The 13,916-nt window shown below is 41.7% G+C and overlaps 1 protein-coding gene across 2 annotated transcripts in view; it reads right to left on the reverse strand.

Annotated features, from left to right (window-relative positions):
• Nucleotides 1-13,916, reverse strand: part of fam184ab (family with sequence similarity 184 member Ab) — a 129,586-nt gene that overhangs the window by 68,048 nt on the left and 47,622 nt on the right. For both annotated transcript variants that reach the window (XM_079572015.1, XM_079572016.1), the window contains exons 3-6: nt 11,695-11,853; nt 9,494-9,733; nt 8,425-8,508; nt 6,301-6,552 (exon numbers count right to left, since the gene is read on the reverse strand). In XM_079572015.1, the coding sequence (XP_079428141.1) occupies nt 6,301-6,552; nt 8,425-8,508; nt 9,494-9,733; nt 11,695-11,853 (735 nt within the window). The remainder of the gene's footprint in view (nt 1-6,300; nt 6,553-8,424; nt 8,509-9,493; nt 9,734-11,694; nt 11,854-13,916) is intronic.

Here is a 13,916-nt window from a genome sequence, read left to right on the forward strand (position 1 = left end):
CTATATTCCCAGCGCAGAACCAGCCGCTGAAATAAGCGTTCTTGTCACCGGTTTTAATCCTGGGTGTTTCGGTAACAGAAACACTGATGTGTGTCTTTGTAAAAGTCTGCTGTGGCTCCGTTTCACAACACATGAAGCTAAACCTCCATGATGACTCTGTTTACGTCTTAGGGCTGGACACTGCGGGGATGGGGTTCTGCTGAGGAGCAGTGGTTGGTTACTCGGCTGGTGACGAAAGGTCGGAGGCGTATCCTGGAGGTCGAGGGCGTTTCCTGAAGGAATCAGGCGTTTTATCCCTAAAATGGCCGCCATCAGAGTTTTTACAGATTACTCGAAAATACGTGAATGTGCCAAGGCAACACTTCAGGCATGGTTTTAATGAGGGAATGACTTAATAACATGATGTAAAGCTTGAAAAAGTCGATTTTGCATAATACCCCCCCTTTAAATACATGCAGTTGAACGTTTGAATGCATTGACCACTGATCTGTGGCCCTCCATGCCTTATACATGCCTTATATACAGCCCTCGGGGAAAAAAGTTTGGACACCCCTGCTATAGAGGAACAAAGACAGAGTATCAGCATCAGAGTATTGTATTCTGAATACTTTGAATACTTTTGAAATACTGATTGTCATTGTATTTAAGTATAAATATGGCGTGTAATTACAAAAAATGAAGACTACGATTGTTGGAACACCTGTTATAAACTCATCATTAAATTAGGAACTCTTTAACTCTCTTGGCAAAGACTATGGGAGAGTCAGACAGTCTCCTTTATTGTGAAACACAGAGGTTAAGTTTAGAGCCAACTTTAAAATTTAGCATATTGCATAAATTGTTAATAATATGCAGTACTGTAATTTCCAGACTTTAAGTCACGGCAGCCAAAAAATGTATAATGAAGAAGAAAAAAACACATTTAAGTATAATATATAGGCTACTATAAGTCGTACCAGCTTTTGGCAACTACCTGGGCCTGGAGGCGTAACTGCACCGTTGACAAGCCTCTCCCGGCAGCACGTTGTTCAAGCTCCCATTTGCAAACTCGTTCCTCTCGCTGTGACCATCGCCAGTCCCTCACACGTTTCTGGCTCACTCCAAACATTACCGTTTTAAAATTTTCAGTGGTACAGTAAGTGAAAATAACAAAGCATATGTTTTGATTTATAAGTCGCACCTGAATATAAATCGCACCCCAGTTAAACTATGAAAAAAAAGTGTGACTTATACGTTTGTTAAGTGGTGAAGTCACAGCTCTACTTCCGGAGTGGTAGATGTGTGAGAAACTACAAAAAACTCTTTAATACAACAATCAATATTTCTGAAACTCAACGGGGAGTGACTGAACATACTAACATACTAAAAACGGCACTTCCGGTTTAGCTGAGATAAATGCTAATGGCGCAGCAGCTACGCTAACCCCGGAAGTAGTGACATTAGTACATAATACTTTTTCTGCAGTAAGGTGCGGCATTTTCAATGAGTCTGAGAAATAAGTAGGTTCAGTAACTCACCGTTGAGTTTCAGAAATATTGATTGTTGTATTAAAGAGTGTTTTAAATGTTTTTTTTTTCTCGCATATTAGCCAGTATGCTAGGACCCGGAAGCGGAAGTCGTGACGTCACACTGAAAACAAAATACAGCATATCCTAATTTAAAAGTCATCTTTACTTTTTACTTCATAGGTGTCAAAATGAAAACTTCTGAATCACAAATCAGGATCATCAGTGAAAATGGTCTTTTTTAATGATTAAACGAAAGAAAAAGTCACTCTCTGTGTCAGGGTTTGTGCTGCAATGAACAAGCACGACTTTCTGAAATTCAAAAATGACTTGCAGGTAAATTGGCTTCCTGGATTTGTACAGCTTTATGGAGACGTTCGGTGAGGTGGTAATTGTGCACTGATGACACTGCCACATATTTCACTGTAGAAGCAGCTCATTAAGCAGTCGCAGGCAGCTCGAAAAATGTGGCAAAACAGGAAGAGTGGGCTTTCAAGAATCCGTTCATTTTTGAGCACCGTCACATTTGGCATCAACAATATTTGCTGTAACATCGTAGTGAAGCCAAATATAGTGCACAGATGGGATCATTTACACGGAACAATTTAAACCATTTTAGAAACAGACAAACAATATGCTATAATATAATATAAAACATATAACTTTCCAATGAAGTTTTCCTGTCTGCTAACAATTTAATGACAATAAACTACTGAAGTAAACTTTGCCAAATTAATATCAAAAAGATTTATGAACACAATAGTCCATACATAAGGCGACATGTCATTGTTATTGGATTTATCATTTATCACTATGCAAGTAAATGACTGAAATAATAAGAAAAAGCACTGATTATCTTCCCTGAAACCAGTCAAGGGAGTCCTCATCAGTCCACACTACCTTCAAAGACAGAGACATGGGCCGGATTAGATTATTGCATACCACTAAGGAAAGATTTTTTTTAGTGAATGTGCTCCCCCAAATGTCACAGCCTGTACCATTTCCAAAAAGGAAGCAAAATAAAAAACAACACAAACCAGAGAAAAACAAAACATATGCTTCCTATGTTCTGGTGGGTCGTCTAAAACTTTCAAATGCACATCCAGCATTATCTCGTGTGCTTCTCAGACAATTTGCCGACCATATCCTAACGTAAAAGGTCGGGATCACAGATTGAAGGCGCCATAATGTGCCACCCACACATCACGCCAGTGTTAACTCCATTTGATGGCTCTATTTCCAGCAGTAATTATGTCTCCGGAGATTACTGGGCTTTTCATTTTGCGGCGGCAGACGCCAGAACAACACTTCAGACACCAAATTGAAAGGCCTCCGAAATTTTGCTGGAGAATGGCGGAGTAAAGTATCTATCAAAGCAACTGTTTTAATAGGAGCTAACAAGCTTCAAGTTTGGAGACGCAGACGAGAGGGCCGCGCCAATCTAGTCTGGGACTGAAATGTTAAACTAACATCCTTACTCCATTCTGTGCCATTTTTCTCTGCTGTGAGAGAAAAATGCACTTCTGTTGCTTTGAGTTAAAACTGTAGCCTAAACGAAAACAAGCCTCCAACATGTGATTATCACAAAGAATGGTATTATTTTGTCGGTATAATATTCTATTAAGCCGGTAATTTACCAAGTGTTTGCTCACGTGCAAAACGTGCTCAAGTGGATCAGCAGAGTCATTTCTGCACTCATTATTTAGCGCCTGTCTTCATAAATGACCATCTTAAAGCCACACCATGTAGAATTTTACCCCAAAATAAAATTGAAATACAAGCTTTTATTTTATGACAGATATTTTCAGCACTGAAAAATACCTCAAAGAAACATCTGATTTTGCTGTGAGCGGCTCAGCTCTCCTAAGACATGACATAACTTTACAGGGAGTGGGGACGTCTCCAGCTCGTTTCCATGGAGATGTCGACTAAAGTCAGCAGAATTTGAGATTTAGACAGGTTACGTTCCCATCCAAATCCATTCTTTGATTTCTCACTGCAGTAATAGCATTTTCTCGGTCAAGCTGGTCATTAGGAGCATGTTTTGTACTGATGGCAACAGTATAGTCCGAAATGTTACACAGTGTACCTTTAATGTTCTGTTTTCCAAAGGTCAGATTATGTCTACTTTCAGACCCTGTAGTTTAGACTTGTACAAACAAATATTTCATTCTTCTCACAAATGTTGAAGTGAACTAAATCCAGATTTGAAATACAAATTGTACTTTTCAAATCTAAAAGTGATGGTAACGCTTGAAAAAAAAAAAGGAATTTCACATTTCCCCTACATCGTGCAGCCCTAAATGCTAAAATGCTTCTGTCGGCTCCTGCACACTGTACGAGATCCAACCTCCAGCCGTGGACTGAGATTACCATATACCGAGTACGTCTAAAATATATCATCTATTAAAATGTCTCTAATGTAGCGTAAGTCCGAATGATCTGAAGATTAAAAACGCCTTCTTTCAAGCTCGTTACAGTTAATTCGACTCCATTTCTTCTCCGATATGAACCCACAGTGGGAGAGCAGGGATTAAAAGATATATTCACAGACTGAGGCCTTATTAAGAGATTATGGTGATCTAGCACCATTGGTGAGATTTGTAACGATTCACCAGCCACAGATAGTATGGACCGGAAAGGCACTTAAAAAACAGGTAGGCCAAGTCCAGATGAGAGTCTAGTAGAATCAATGAGACTGAACTCCTCTTATCTTTGTATTGCTTAGAACTAAAGTCATCTGCTGCTTCTCAGTGATTGGTTAAGCCCATTACTGGTGAATTGGAGGAACAGGTATGAGAAAGATTTTCGCCCGGTTCAAGTTTGAATGATCCTTTTGCACTCAAAACGCCAGCCCACACTCTAATATACATCACACAAAGGAATCTGTGAAATTCCTCCAACCTTTATAGTCTCTCTGAACATTGAAGCAGTAGGAGAGACGTTTTGCGCCCACTGCAGGCGTTTTGCATAACTACATTCTATAACATCTTTAGTCCTAGGGGTATTTTCCATAGACACACATGATCTAAACTGGCAAGCAAAATTTGATGGCATGATAATACAGTGTGGAGCAGGTTGGAGTCGTACCCAACCCTTTATTTAGCCTGATGCCTCGTTACAGGGCTTCACAAAGGCTGTCACTTCCTTATCTGGGTTACAGTTAATTGCACTGCTGACTAATGAAATTGTTAACTCCAGGCATAGCTGACCCTGATCGGCAGCGGTGGGAAAAAAAAAAAAGAGTGCAATCAGCTATAATTTCACAACCGTCTGAGCAAATCCGCACAACAAAACAGACCTACTTTACCAATCCCCCCGGAGCACGCGTCAACGCTATACTGGGGCGTTCAGATAATCCTGTGAGTCGCTCCCGAAGACTTTGCTGAAGCTAATGACTAGGGATTTTTTTTTTTTGAGGGGGAAAACACAGGGTTCATTTTTTATTTTCATCCTCACACAAATTAACAGCGTTGCAGACAGACAGGCTTGATCAAGAAGATGTTTCTGTTTCTGAGCGCTTTTTCAAACTCCCCGCGCGCTCCAGTTCTGACAATTTGCTGAAATTCTCTCCCGTTCCATTCCTCCACTTTCACGCTGCGCTGTTCCAAGTAATACAACGATTGAGTACGATTTCAATCTGTGTGGATTGCAACAAAGCAGGGGTAAGCTGAAGCGTTCGGTCACAGATACATAACTCAGCTTTTGTAAACAATCTCTGTGATACAAGAGTTGGATAATTAGATTTTATTCACTGGCAAAACACAAATGTTTCCGCTTCTGTCTTGTCAATGTACAGGCATAAAGACCGTACAACATTATTCCCATCAATATTATGTCATGTATGGTCTAACCCAGTACGTAATCTTCTAATATGATAGCATAAGGCAGGGGTAGGCAACGTCATCCGGCCCTCCAGCACAGCACCTCTGGCCCTCAAGATGATTTTGAGAAACATTATTACACTAATCAGAGAGTACTTTTAACATTATTAGACTTAAATGGGAGGAAAAAAGGTAGAAATACTGTCAATACACCCAGTTAGGTCATATATTATGTACAACACTGGCATTTGAAGGAAGTGCACTGGGAAAAGAATAATCGTTTTAAGGAAGAAAAAAATCTACTTGAATGAACAGATTGAATCAAAGATTTGAGTAGATTTGGTCTGGTCTTAGACAAGATAAAGCCTTTAGTAGCAGTTATTCTCTTGATTCAGATAATTTTGTGTCATTTCGAGTGAAAAACAGTTATTTGTCTGATTTCAAGTGGGTTTTATTCTTGTTCCATTGGCGCTAGCGTTTGGATCTTGGATTAGTTCAAACCGACTCAAATTCAACATAGAAGAACTTTTATTCAAGCAATTTTAAGTCATTTATCTCATTTAAGATGGTAATTATTGCCGTGTTGTGCTTTACTTTGGGCTAATAATCAGCGGCTTCGGCCCTCGGTGTATTTACAATAAAGAAAATCAGCCCTCCGCATTAATATATTACTACATCAAAAGTAGTAGATGTGAACAAACAACAAGGCACTTTGACTAGTCTCTAACCCAAGTACTTGCTCCAGAGTCCTGGCTTGTAAAATTATATGATATATTTTTTATTTGAAGTACCACCAGTATTCAATACAAGGACAGGCAACAGATAGAGCTGTCCCCGCTCATTGTCTTTCACCGAGGACAGATTTTTCAGGAGCGTCTGTAAAACTTATAGTAGAAACGGCCTCGTAAACGCGCGTCTATCAAACTCCTAAACACGAGCGGCGTTATACGAGCCCCTCCCGGACCCTCTACCTTGATGGTGCTCTCCGCCACGTTGAGCGAGGTGTGGAGTTTGAGGGATTTCTCCCGGTTTTCCCTGGCCTCGTCCGTCACCCTGGCCAGCTCCGTCCGCAGTTTGCCCAACGTTTTCTGCAGCGCCGCTTCCTGGGTCTGGAACTCCCGCCGCAGCTCGGCCTCGGTGCGTTTCCAGGCCAGGAGGTTGTCTGCGGTCAGCTGCTGCGTCCGCTTCATGGCTTCTAGTTCGCGTTCATAAAAGGCTTGTGCCTACAGAGGCGGAGGGGGGGGAGAAACAGTGTGAATACTAATGGGAGAAAGCTATCTAGAGTGAGGAGGGAAAACATTTATTTACTCGCACACAGGACGGGGTGCCAGTAGTGGGGCGGTGGTGTAATGACATTCAGGCACACCGAGCTCTGTCAGCCCCATGGAGAAACATGTAAGAATTTCCTTTTTTTTTTGGTTTACTGACATGATGATTTTTAGCACTTTCTGTTGCACTATTGAGAATTGACAGATTTTTGTAACCACTGTACCAGCTTAAAATTGAAATCAAAGTATCTAAGTATTTGAAAAGGAATACCAGCATGAGTGAAAAAGAGTAGTGTTGTCACAATATTAAAACTTGATTTCGATACTGAAAATAAAGTTCGATTCTGAATACCAATTTCAATACCACAGTCAAAAAAAATAATCCCCTTTTAAATATACACTGTATTTGAAGTAGGAAACTCTTGTCTTTCCTTCTGCACTGTATCATCTGCATTACAGTACACTCAACAATATATAAGTTCATTCAGATCATTGTAATAAAAGCTCTAATTTGTTCTCTCTGACTGTTTTTGCAGTTTCAGCTGCGATACTCATAGTCATTGGCAATTTAACCTACAGTATAAACTATTTACAGACTGGATTTGGCCTGACCATCATGTTAAACACTGTCCGTATCCCCTTCATGAACAGTGAAGTCACATTTAGGAGCAGAACAGCGCATTCATTCAAAGCACTAAACAATGTTAAGACTGGCCTTTAAAATCCCTCTAAATATATCCATGAGTCATGTCCAGATGGGAAACATGTAACTATACAGTTGACATTGGATAACTAGGAAATATCCCAACATGAAAGTATGCCAGAGTATTGTTGATTTCTGGAGATACATACATATTTTCTTTTAACTCATGCAGTCCTTATATTTGACTCTACACTTGGGCTGCGCAATATATCGCGAAAAATATCGTATCGCGATATTAGCTGATGCAATATCCGTATCGCGAGGAGCCACAATATATCGCAACATCACCATAGCCTTCATCTGACTGAGATCGACCCATTTTTTTTTTGCAAACTCAAACTCATGCACTGAAGTCATGTGTAAAAGTTCAGTTTTAGTTGAACATTTACTAGCTTTGTTTAATTCTACCCTTGTCTTGGTCCTGATTGGGTGTTTTTGAAGTCTTCTTTTGACACAATTTGGTGGAATATCACAATAATATCGTAATCGCGATATCGCACAGCCGTATCGCATATTGCAAGTCACTTCAATATCGTGCAGCCCTATTCGGGACCACTTTCAATATCAATTTAGTATCGAGGAATACTTTTTTTTTGGACAACCCTAGCAAAGAGGCACTAGAAAAAGTAAAATTACAACGACGAGATTTTAGGTAGTGAAAGATAATATACTGTGAGCCTCTTGACCAGAATCTACACATTCATCTTCAGTGTCAAAACACGACAGTGAAAGTTGAAGACAAAGTGGCCGACAGGGTTCAATATCATTAACTGAGCTTTTATTGAAATTTATGGGGATTCAGCGCGGCACTAAATCCGGCCCTTTTAACCATTTTCCTTTTTACTGCCTGGAAACAATCTGCACATCAGCGGCTTCACTTTGAGAAAGGGCACCGACTGGAGCCAAACAATCTGACAGCCTCAGAGGGGATTTGGCAAGAGAGTTTGCGGACAATCTCGTGAAAAAAAATGTGGGCTTTTGAGGGAGTCCTTTTGAGCCTTTACACTCAAATCGGAACAACGCATTGTGAAATTGAAGGTCACAGATGCCATATTGTTTTTTAACAACAGTAAGTAGCCATTAGTTACAGCCCGAAAAGTAAAAACCCCATGCTGCTCCAATACCTTGCTGAGTTTGGCTTCGTACTCCTCCACCAGCCTTTTCTTGTCCTGTTTGAGCTCGTCCACTCGCTCCGATAAAGAATCCACCTGGAGGACATCACAAGCACATAGACTCAATGGAGTGCTCTCCAACCCGCAGATAAAGGTTCACTCTACAAAATGTTCTTCTGCTCTGATTAGGGCTGGGTACTGTTACATTTTTTTTTTCGATACCAATACTTTAATGAGACTTGGTTTTCGATACCGAACACTTTTTCTGACACCTTATACTCAAATATTTGTCATCTAGAACCAGAAAACAGAACAATAATGCGTGGAAGATCTGCAAATTTACAATATTGGGTTCATCTCCAATGTCCAAGAAATGTGTGAAAAATGGGGAATAATATGGGGACAATTGGGAGAAATTGTGTCAAAAAATAGGTGGAAAAAAATGAGGAATAAATTGGGGGGGAAATTGGACAAAATGGGGGAAGTACGGTAAATATTTGTAATAAAAAATTAGCAAAAGTGGGAGAAACATTGGGCAAAAAAAATAAAAAATAGGAAAAAAAAGAAATGCAAAATAAGAAATGGGCAAAAATGGGAATTGGGATAATTAACTCTCTTCCTTTTATTCTGTCTCTGGACCAAAAGCATTGAAACTTGGATCCAAAGATATAGCTGCTTTCAATACCGGTAGCCCTTAAACTTTTTTTTCCAAATGGTTTCGTTTAACCCTACCCAGCCACAGCCCTGATGCCCCTGATTCACATCCCCCAAAATGTTTTCCTGTGGTTTGAACATAGCAAGAATTGAATTTCAGCCTGCCTCTTGGACATTGTTCATTTTTCATAAGTCACAGTACAAAATAAAACCTAGACATAGTAAGCTCTCCCCAGACGATCCCTATGACTGTAGTGAGGTTGACAGGTCTCCAAAAATACTTGGAATGAAAAGCGCATACTTTGCATTTCGTAACTCGGCTGTCCCACTTTTCCCCTGGCCTTCGCTGTAGTGATGCCGTCACTCTCCTAAGGCCTGTTCTACTTCCACCCCCCGCCCACCCCCCCCTCCCCACGCCGCGCGTTACCTCCGCTTTGTGTAGCTGCACCAGTTTCTCCTGGTCTTTGCTGTAGTTGGCGTTTTGACTCTGGTGGCTGCGCAGGAGCTCTTGGATTTCCTGCCTGTGCTCGGTCTTCAGCTCCTCCAGCGCCCCCTTCTTCTCCTGCTCGAACTGCGACTGGGCCGAGCTGAAGGAGCGCAGCTTGTCCTCGAACGACCGCCGCATCTCCTCCACCTCCCGGGACATGGACACCACCCGCTGCGTGTGCTGGAGGGAAGGCCGCAGGGGAGGGACGTCAGGGGAGACAAAGAGCGCACTTTGAACACAGCGGGGGGTTTGAATTGTACCATAAAGAACACGGTGAGAATGACAAAGGGGGAAGTTCAATGCTGTGAAATCTAAGTGAATATGGGTGTGCTGGAGAATTCAATCGCTGAGTTTTAACCTCCGCAAATTTATGTCTGATCGCCACGCAAAATGCAACTACAGAGCTAGCGGGAGCATGCTAGTGCTAACGGCAAATAATCGAGGCTTGGTCAGAAATATAAAACCGGCCAAGTGTTTGTATTTCAGTTTATGAAATGCTGTTAAAGAAGAACTGATCTAACATATTTTTATGTTCAAGTTGTAATGATCAGATCATTTTATGCTAGTGACAGGATTTACGGCTCTTTACTGGGAGCCGAGTCTTTGGGATCCGTTCATGTCAAGGAACATGTTCAAAAGACTGGCTCTTTTTAATAGAAAGTTTTAATAACTCCAGCCAGGTAAGTCACAATATCTAAAATTACAATTGGACTGATATTTACGCTTTGAAAAATGTGTTTGTGAATCAAATCTTGCGGCACAACTAAAAAAACTAATGAATAATTTTTAGTGCCTTTAGCTTTGACTTTAGAGCAAAAAGCTTCTCTCGTGTCGCCTGCTTCATTGTTGGGCTGATTCTTGTGTTCGTTCGCGGGAGTTCTGGGTAAAATCGACAGGAAAAAAAGATCCGGCTCAAACCGTTCACCTTAAAGAGCCGTTCGAAAGAGCCGCTCGGTCATGGACGTCACATCACTACTTTATGCGAGTTGTTTGATGTAAATCCAGAGATCCTTGTTAAATGTTCTTTCCATTAGTTTATTAATAGATAATAATTGAACTGTAACACCATGACAAGAAAAAATAAGACTTAATTGATCTTAAAATGGAGAAAAGAGAGCGTTCACTTTGAGAATGGCCTTTTAAGTCTCTTGGCATTGGTTACTATTAGATATAGGCCGATACAGAGACCCCAATATTGGTATCAGAATTGGAAGCAAAAAAGCTAGAGCGGTGCATCTCTAAACAAAATGTAATCTTGAAATTTGGAACTTGATTTCATTCAAGAGCCAAAACAAACTCAAGACAAAATTAGTAAACTTGAATAATACAGTGCAATACTTGAGAAAAAAAGATAATCCAGATGGAATATGATGGAATACCACATGCAACAAGGGCACATAGTTGGAATGGATTAACTTGGATTTTGGGGGTCTGTGGTGGTAGATAAATAACTCCCATACATTTTTTTCCTCTGTGTTTTTTTGCTTACTCCCATCACACGACACAGGCACCCTCCGTCTTGAGTCTTAGGTGGGGTGCACCTCGCTTGGATAATGTAACTTTTTAGTCGGAGCTTGACTTAATTTGATTTAGAGAGAGTGAGGGATTCGTCCATTGACCGTAGTTCAGCCTAAGTTCACGGGGGTTATTTGAATGGTGAATTCCTTGGCGTAACCATCACTTGTCAAACAGAAGTGAGAGGGGGCTCAGAGCTGCTGACACAGAGAGCCTCTGCCACTTGGATCGTATTTATATCTTTAAGACCGGTCGATAAACTCACGTCAGGGGCAACTACACAGGGCACAAAAAGTGCAGAGGCACAAGCTAATATTAGACCTATAGCATTTTCAAGTCAGGCTGAATCTTGAGTGGATAAACAATGCATTCTCTCAATCCATGCAAATGTTTTAGCCTCTGACCATTGATAGAAAACTTGAATGAATGTAACAATTACTTAAAAATGACTTCAAATATTCAGAGTTCAGACAATATAAAGGATAATTGCTCTGGGCTCAAGTCATTCTAAAATGTATCAGCAATTTTCCCTTCTGCGGGGACCTGGGCGTGAGCAAAGAGATTGTTTCTCCGTGTCCCAGACTGACTCAGCGTGGATGTGCAGAATACAGAGTGGGTGGTGTTACCTGGGCCTCGGTGCAGTGCTGCATGTCCTCCACTCGCTGCCTGTAGCTCTCGAACTCCGTCAGCGCCTGCCTCTTCATCCTGTCGTGGAGCTCCATGGACTCCTCCAAAGACTGGATCCGCCGCTTCAGGTCCAGCTCGTCACTGATCTTACTCTTGTACTGGAACACAGCACCAGGGCGCCAGTCAGTGCCAACGAGAAGGCTCGCTCCAGTTCAGGGGTAAATGAGTTTCAAGGCCTCTCTAATTTGGGTTGAGGTTACTGCAAAGGTAGAGAATCTTTTCGGGCACTGGAGATGGAGATATTGATTTTTTCTTACTTCATTAAAGGCCCTATTATACTTCATTCAGGACTTTTTGGGGGGGCACTTAGTATATGTGTCCATCCAAATCATTCTACATCCTGTGCACGCCCAGAAAATACCCCAGAACTTACGCTCCTGCCGCTGTCATGGCGACCAGTAATTGTCCTATTTGAGAGGCGATATGCGGCACATAAAGGGATTAATAATTGATATAAATTCATTTTCCAAAGATCTCGACTCATTAGCTCCCCGGTGGTGGACTCGGCGTGTTGTCATGGCAACCTGCTGCTCAGATGTGATGGAGTTTAGTGTCAGGTCTGTGCCTTAAAGAGACGATTAACTGTACAGCGCCGGAGACTAGTCCTGCAGCTCCCCAGTGCGTCTGCAGTTAATCAATAGATAAAACGAGGATCACAATCTAAAAGTCGGGGGCTCATCGTCTGACGCCATGTTGCCCCGAAGATGGGAGGTGTGTCCCGGTGTCAGTCGAAATTGATATGCAATAAGCTATGCAGCCCCGACTTTTAATATTTGAGGAAATGAAACCAAGCTCGCGCAGCTTGAGGGACGTTCCACAACTATGAACATATTTCCTCCAGTTTAGAATATTTCTTCTCAAGTGACTTGTGTAGCGAAGACTTTGACACCGCTTTGACAACGCATGCTCTTTCCTGATAAAGCCCTCTCCCTGTGTAGAGGTGTGCGATGGGAACTTAAATCATCCCCGCGAGGAAGACGGTGCATCCGAAAGTACAACACCCTTTTACTGCAAGTAACACGTTTTATTTCTGTAGTAAACTTGTGTACGGTATCAATGCATAGATTTACATACTGTATATTGTAATGTGACACAAAAAATGTAAAAGAAAACTCACATAAATTACTGTATGGGCTATGTGTGACGCAAAATCAACTGTTTTGAAATTGGAATAATGTTATACTGTATAGTGGGATGTGGAAGTTCCGCCAAAATTTCTATTCACGTGAGCAATGAAGTGTGGGGAAATAATCTCCACAAGGCATTATTACAGTTAAATTCCTGGCAAAAAAATCTGGGTGTATTTGAATATTTTACATTTTCAAAATTACATTAAAGTAAGAAAAAGTTTGAGTACTTGCAGAGGTTAATAAGATAAGATAAGCAGACAAAACAGACAGGAAATGTGCAAACAGTTGTGATACTTGCTATATCCATCCATCCATCCATTTTCTTCCACTTTATCCGGGGCCTGGTCGCGGGGGCAGCAGTCTCAGCAGAGATGCCCAGACTTCCCGATCCACACACACCTCCTCCAGCTGTTCTGGGGGGACCCTGAGGCGACACCAGGCCAGCTCGGAGACATAGTCCCACCAGCGCGTCCTGGGCTTACCACAAGGCCTTGTCCCAACAATAGGACATGCCCGGAACACCTCCCGAGGGAGGCGACCAGGAGGCATCCGAAACAGATGCCCTAGCCACCTCAGCTGGCTCCTTTCGACGTGACGGTGCAGCAACTCTACTCCGAGCTCCTCCCGGGTAACTGAGCTCCTCACCCGATCTTGCTATATACCTCGTAGTCCTCAAATATAGCAAGTATCACAGCTTTAAACACTTTTCTAGGCAGCCAAGAGTTTTCAAATTCTAGATTGAGGGATTCATCCTTTCTTCCTTACAAAAGTCTTCCAGAACTGAGAAAATTCTGGACTGTCTGTTCAGATCTGTGGACAAACCTCCAGAGAGCAGTGCGTGACAGACACTGTATCCTCAGCAAAAGCATGCCTTCTGTTCTAACGCACAAAAGGCCAGCCTAGTTTCCAATATCCCACGGAGAAATCTATCAATTGTCTCTGTGTTTCAAACATCTGCCAATGTTTTGCATAACTACACCTCCAAACATCTTAAGTCCTAGGGTTATTTTCTAAACAAATGCAATATCTTA

Source organism: Gobius niger (assembly GCF_951799975.1).
Source record: "Gobius niger genome assembly, chromosome: 15".
Classification (NCBI taxonomy): domain Eukaryota; kingdom Metazoa; phylum Chordata; class Actinopteri; order Gobiiformes; family Gobiidae; genus Gobius; species Gobius niger.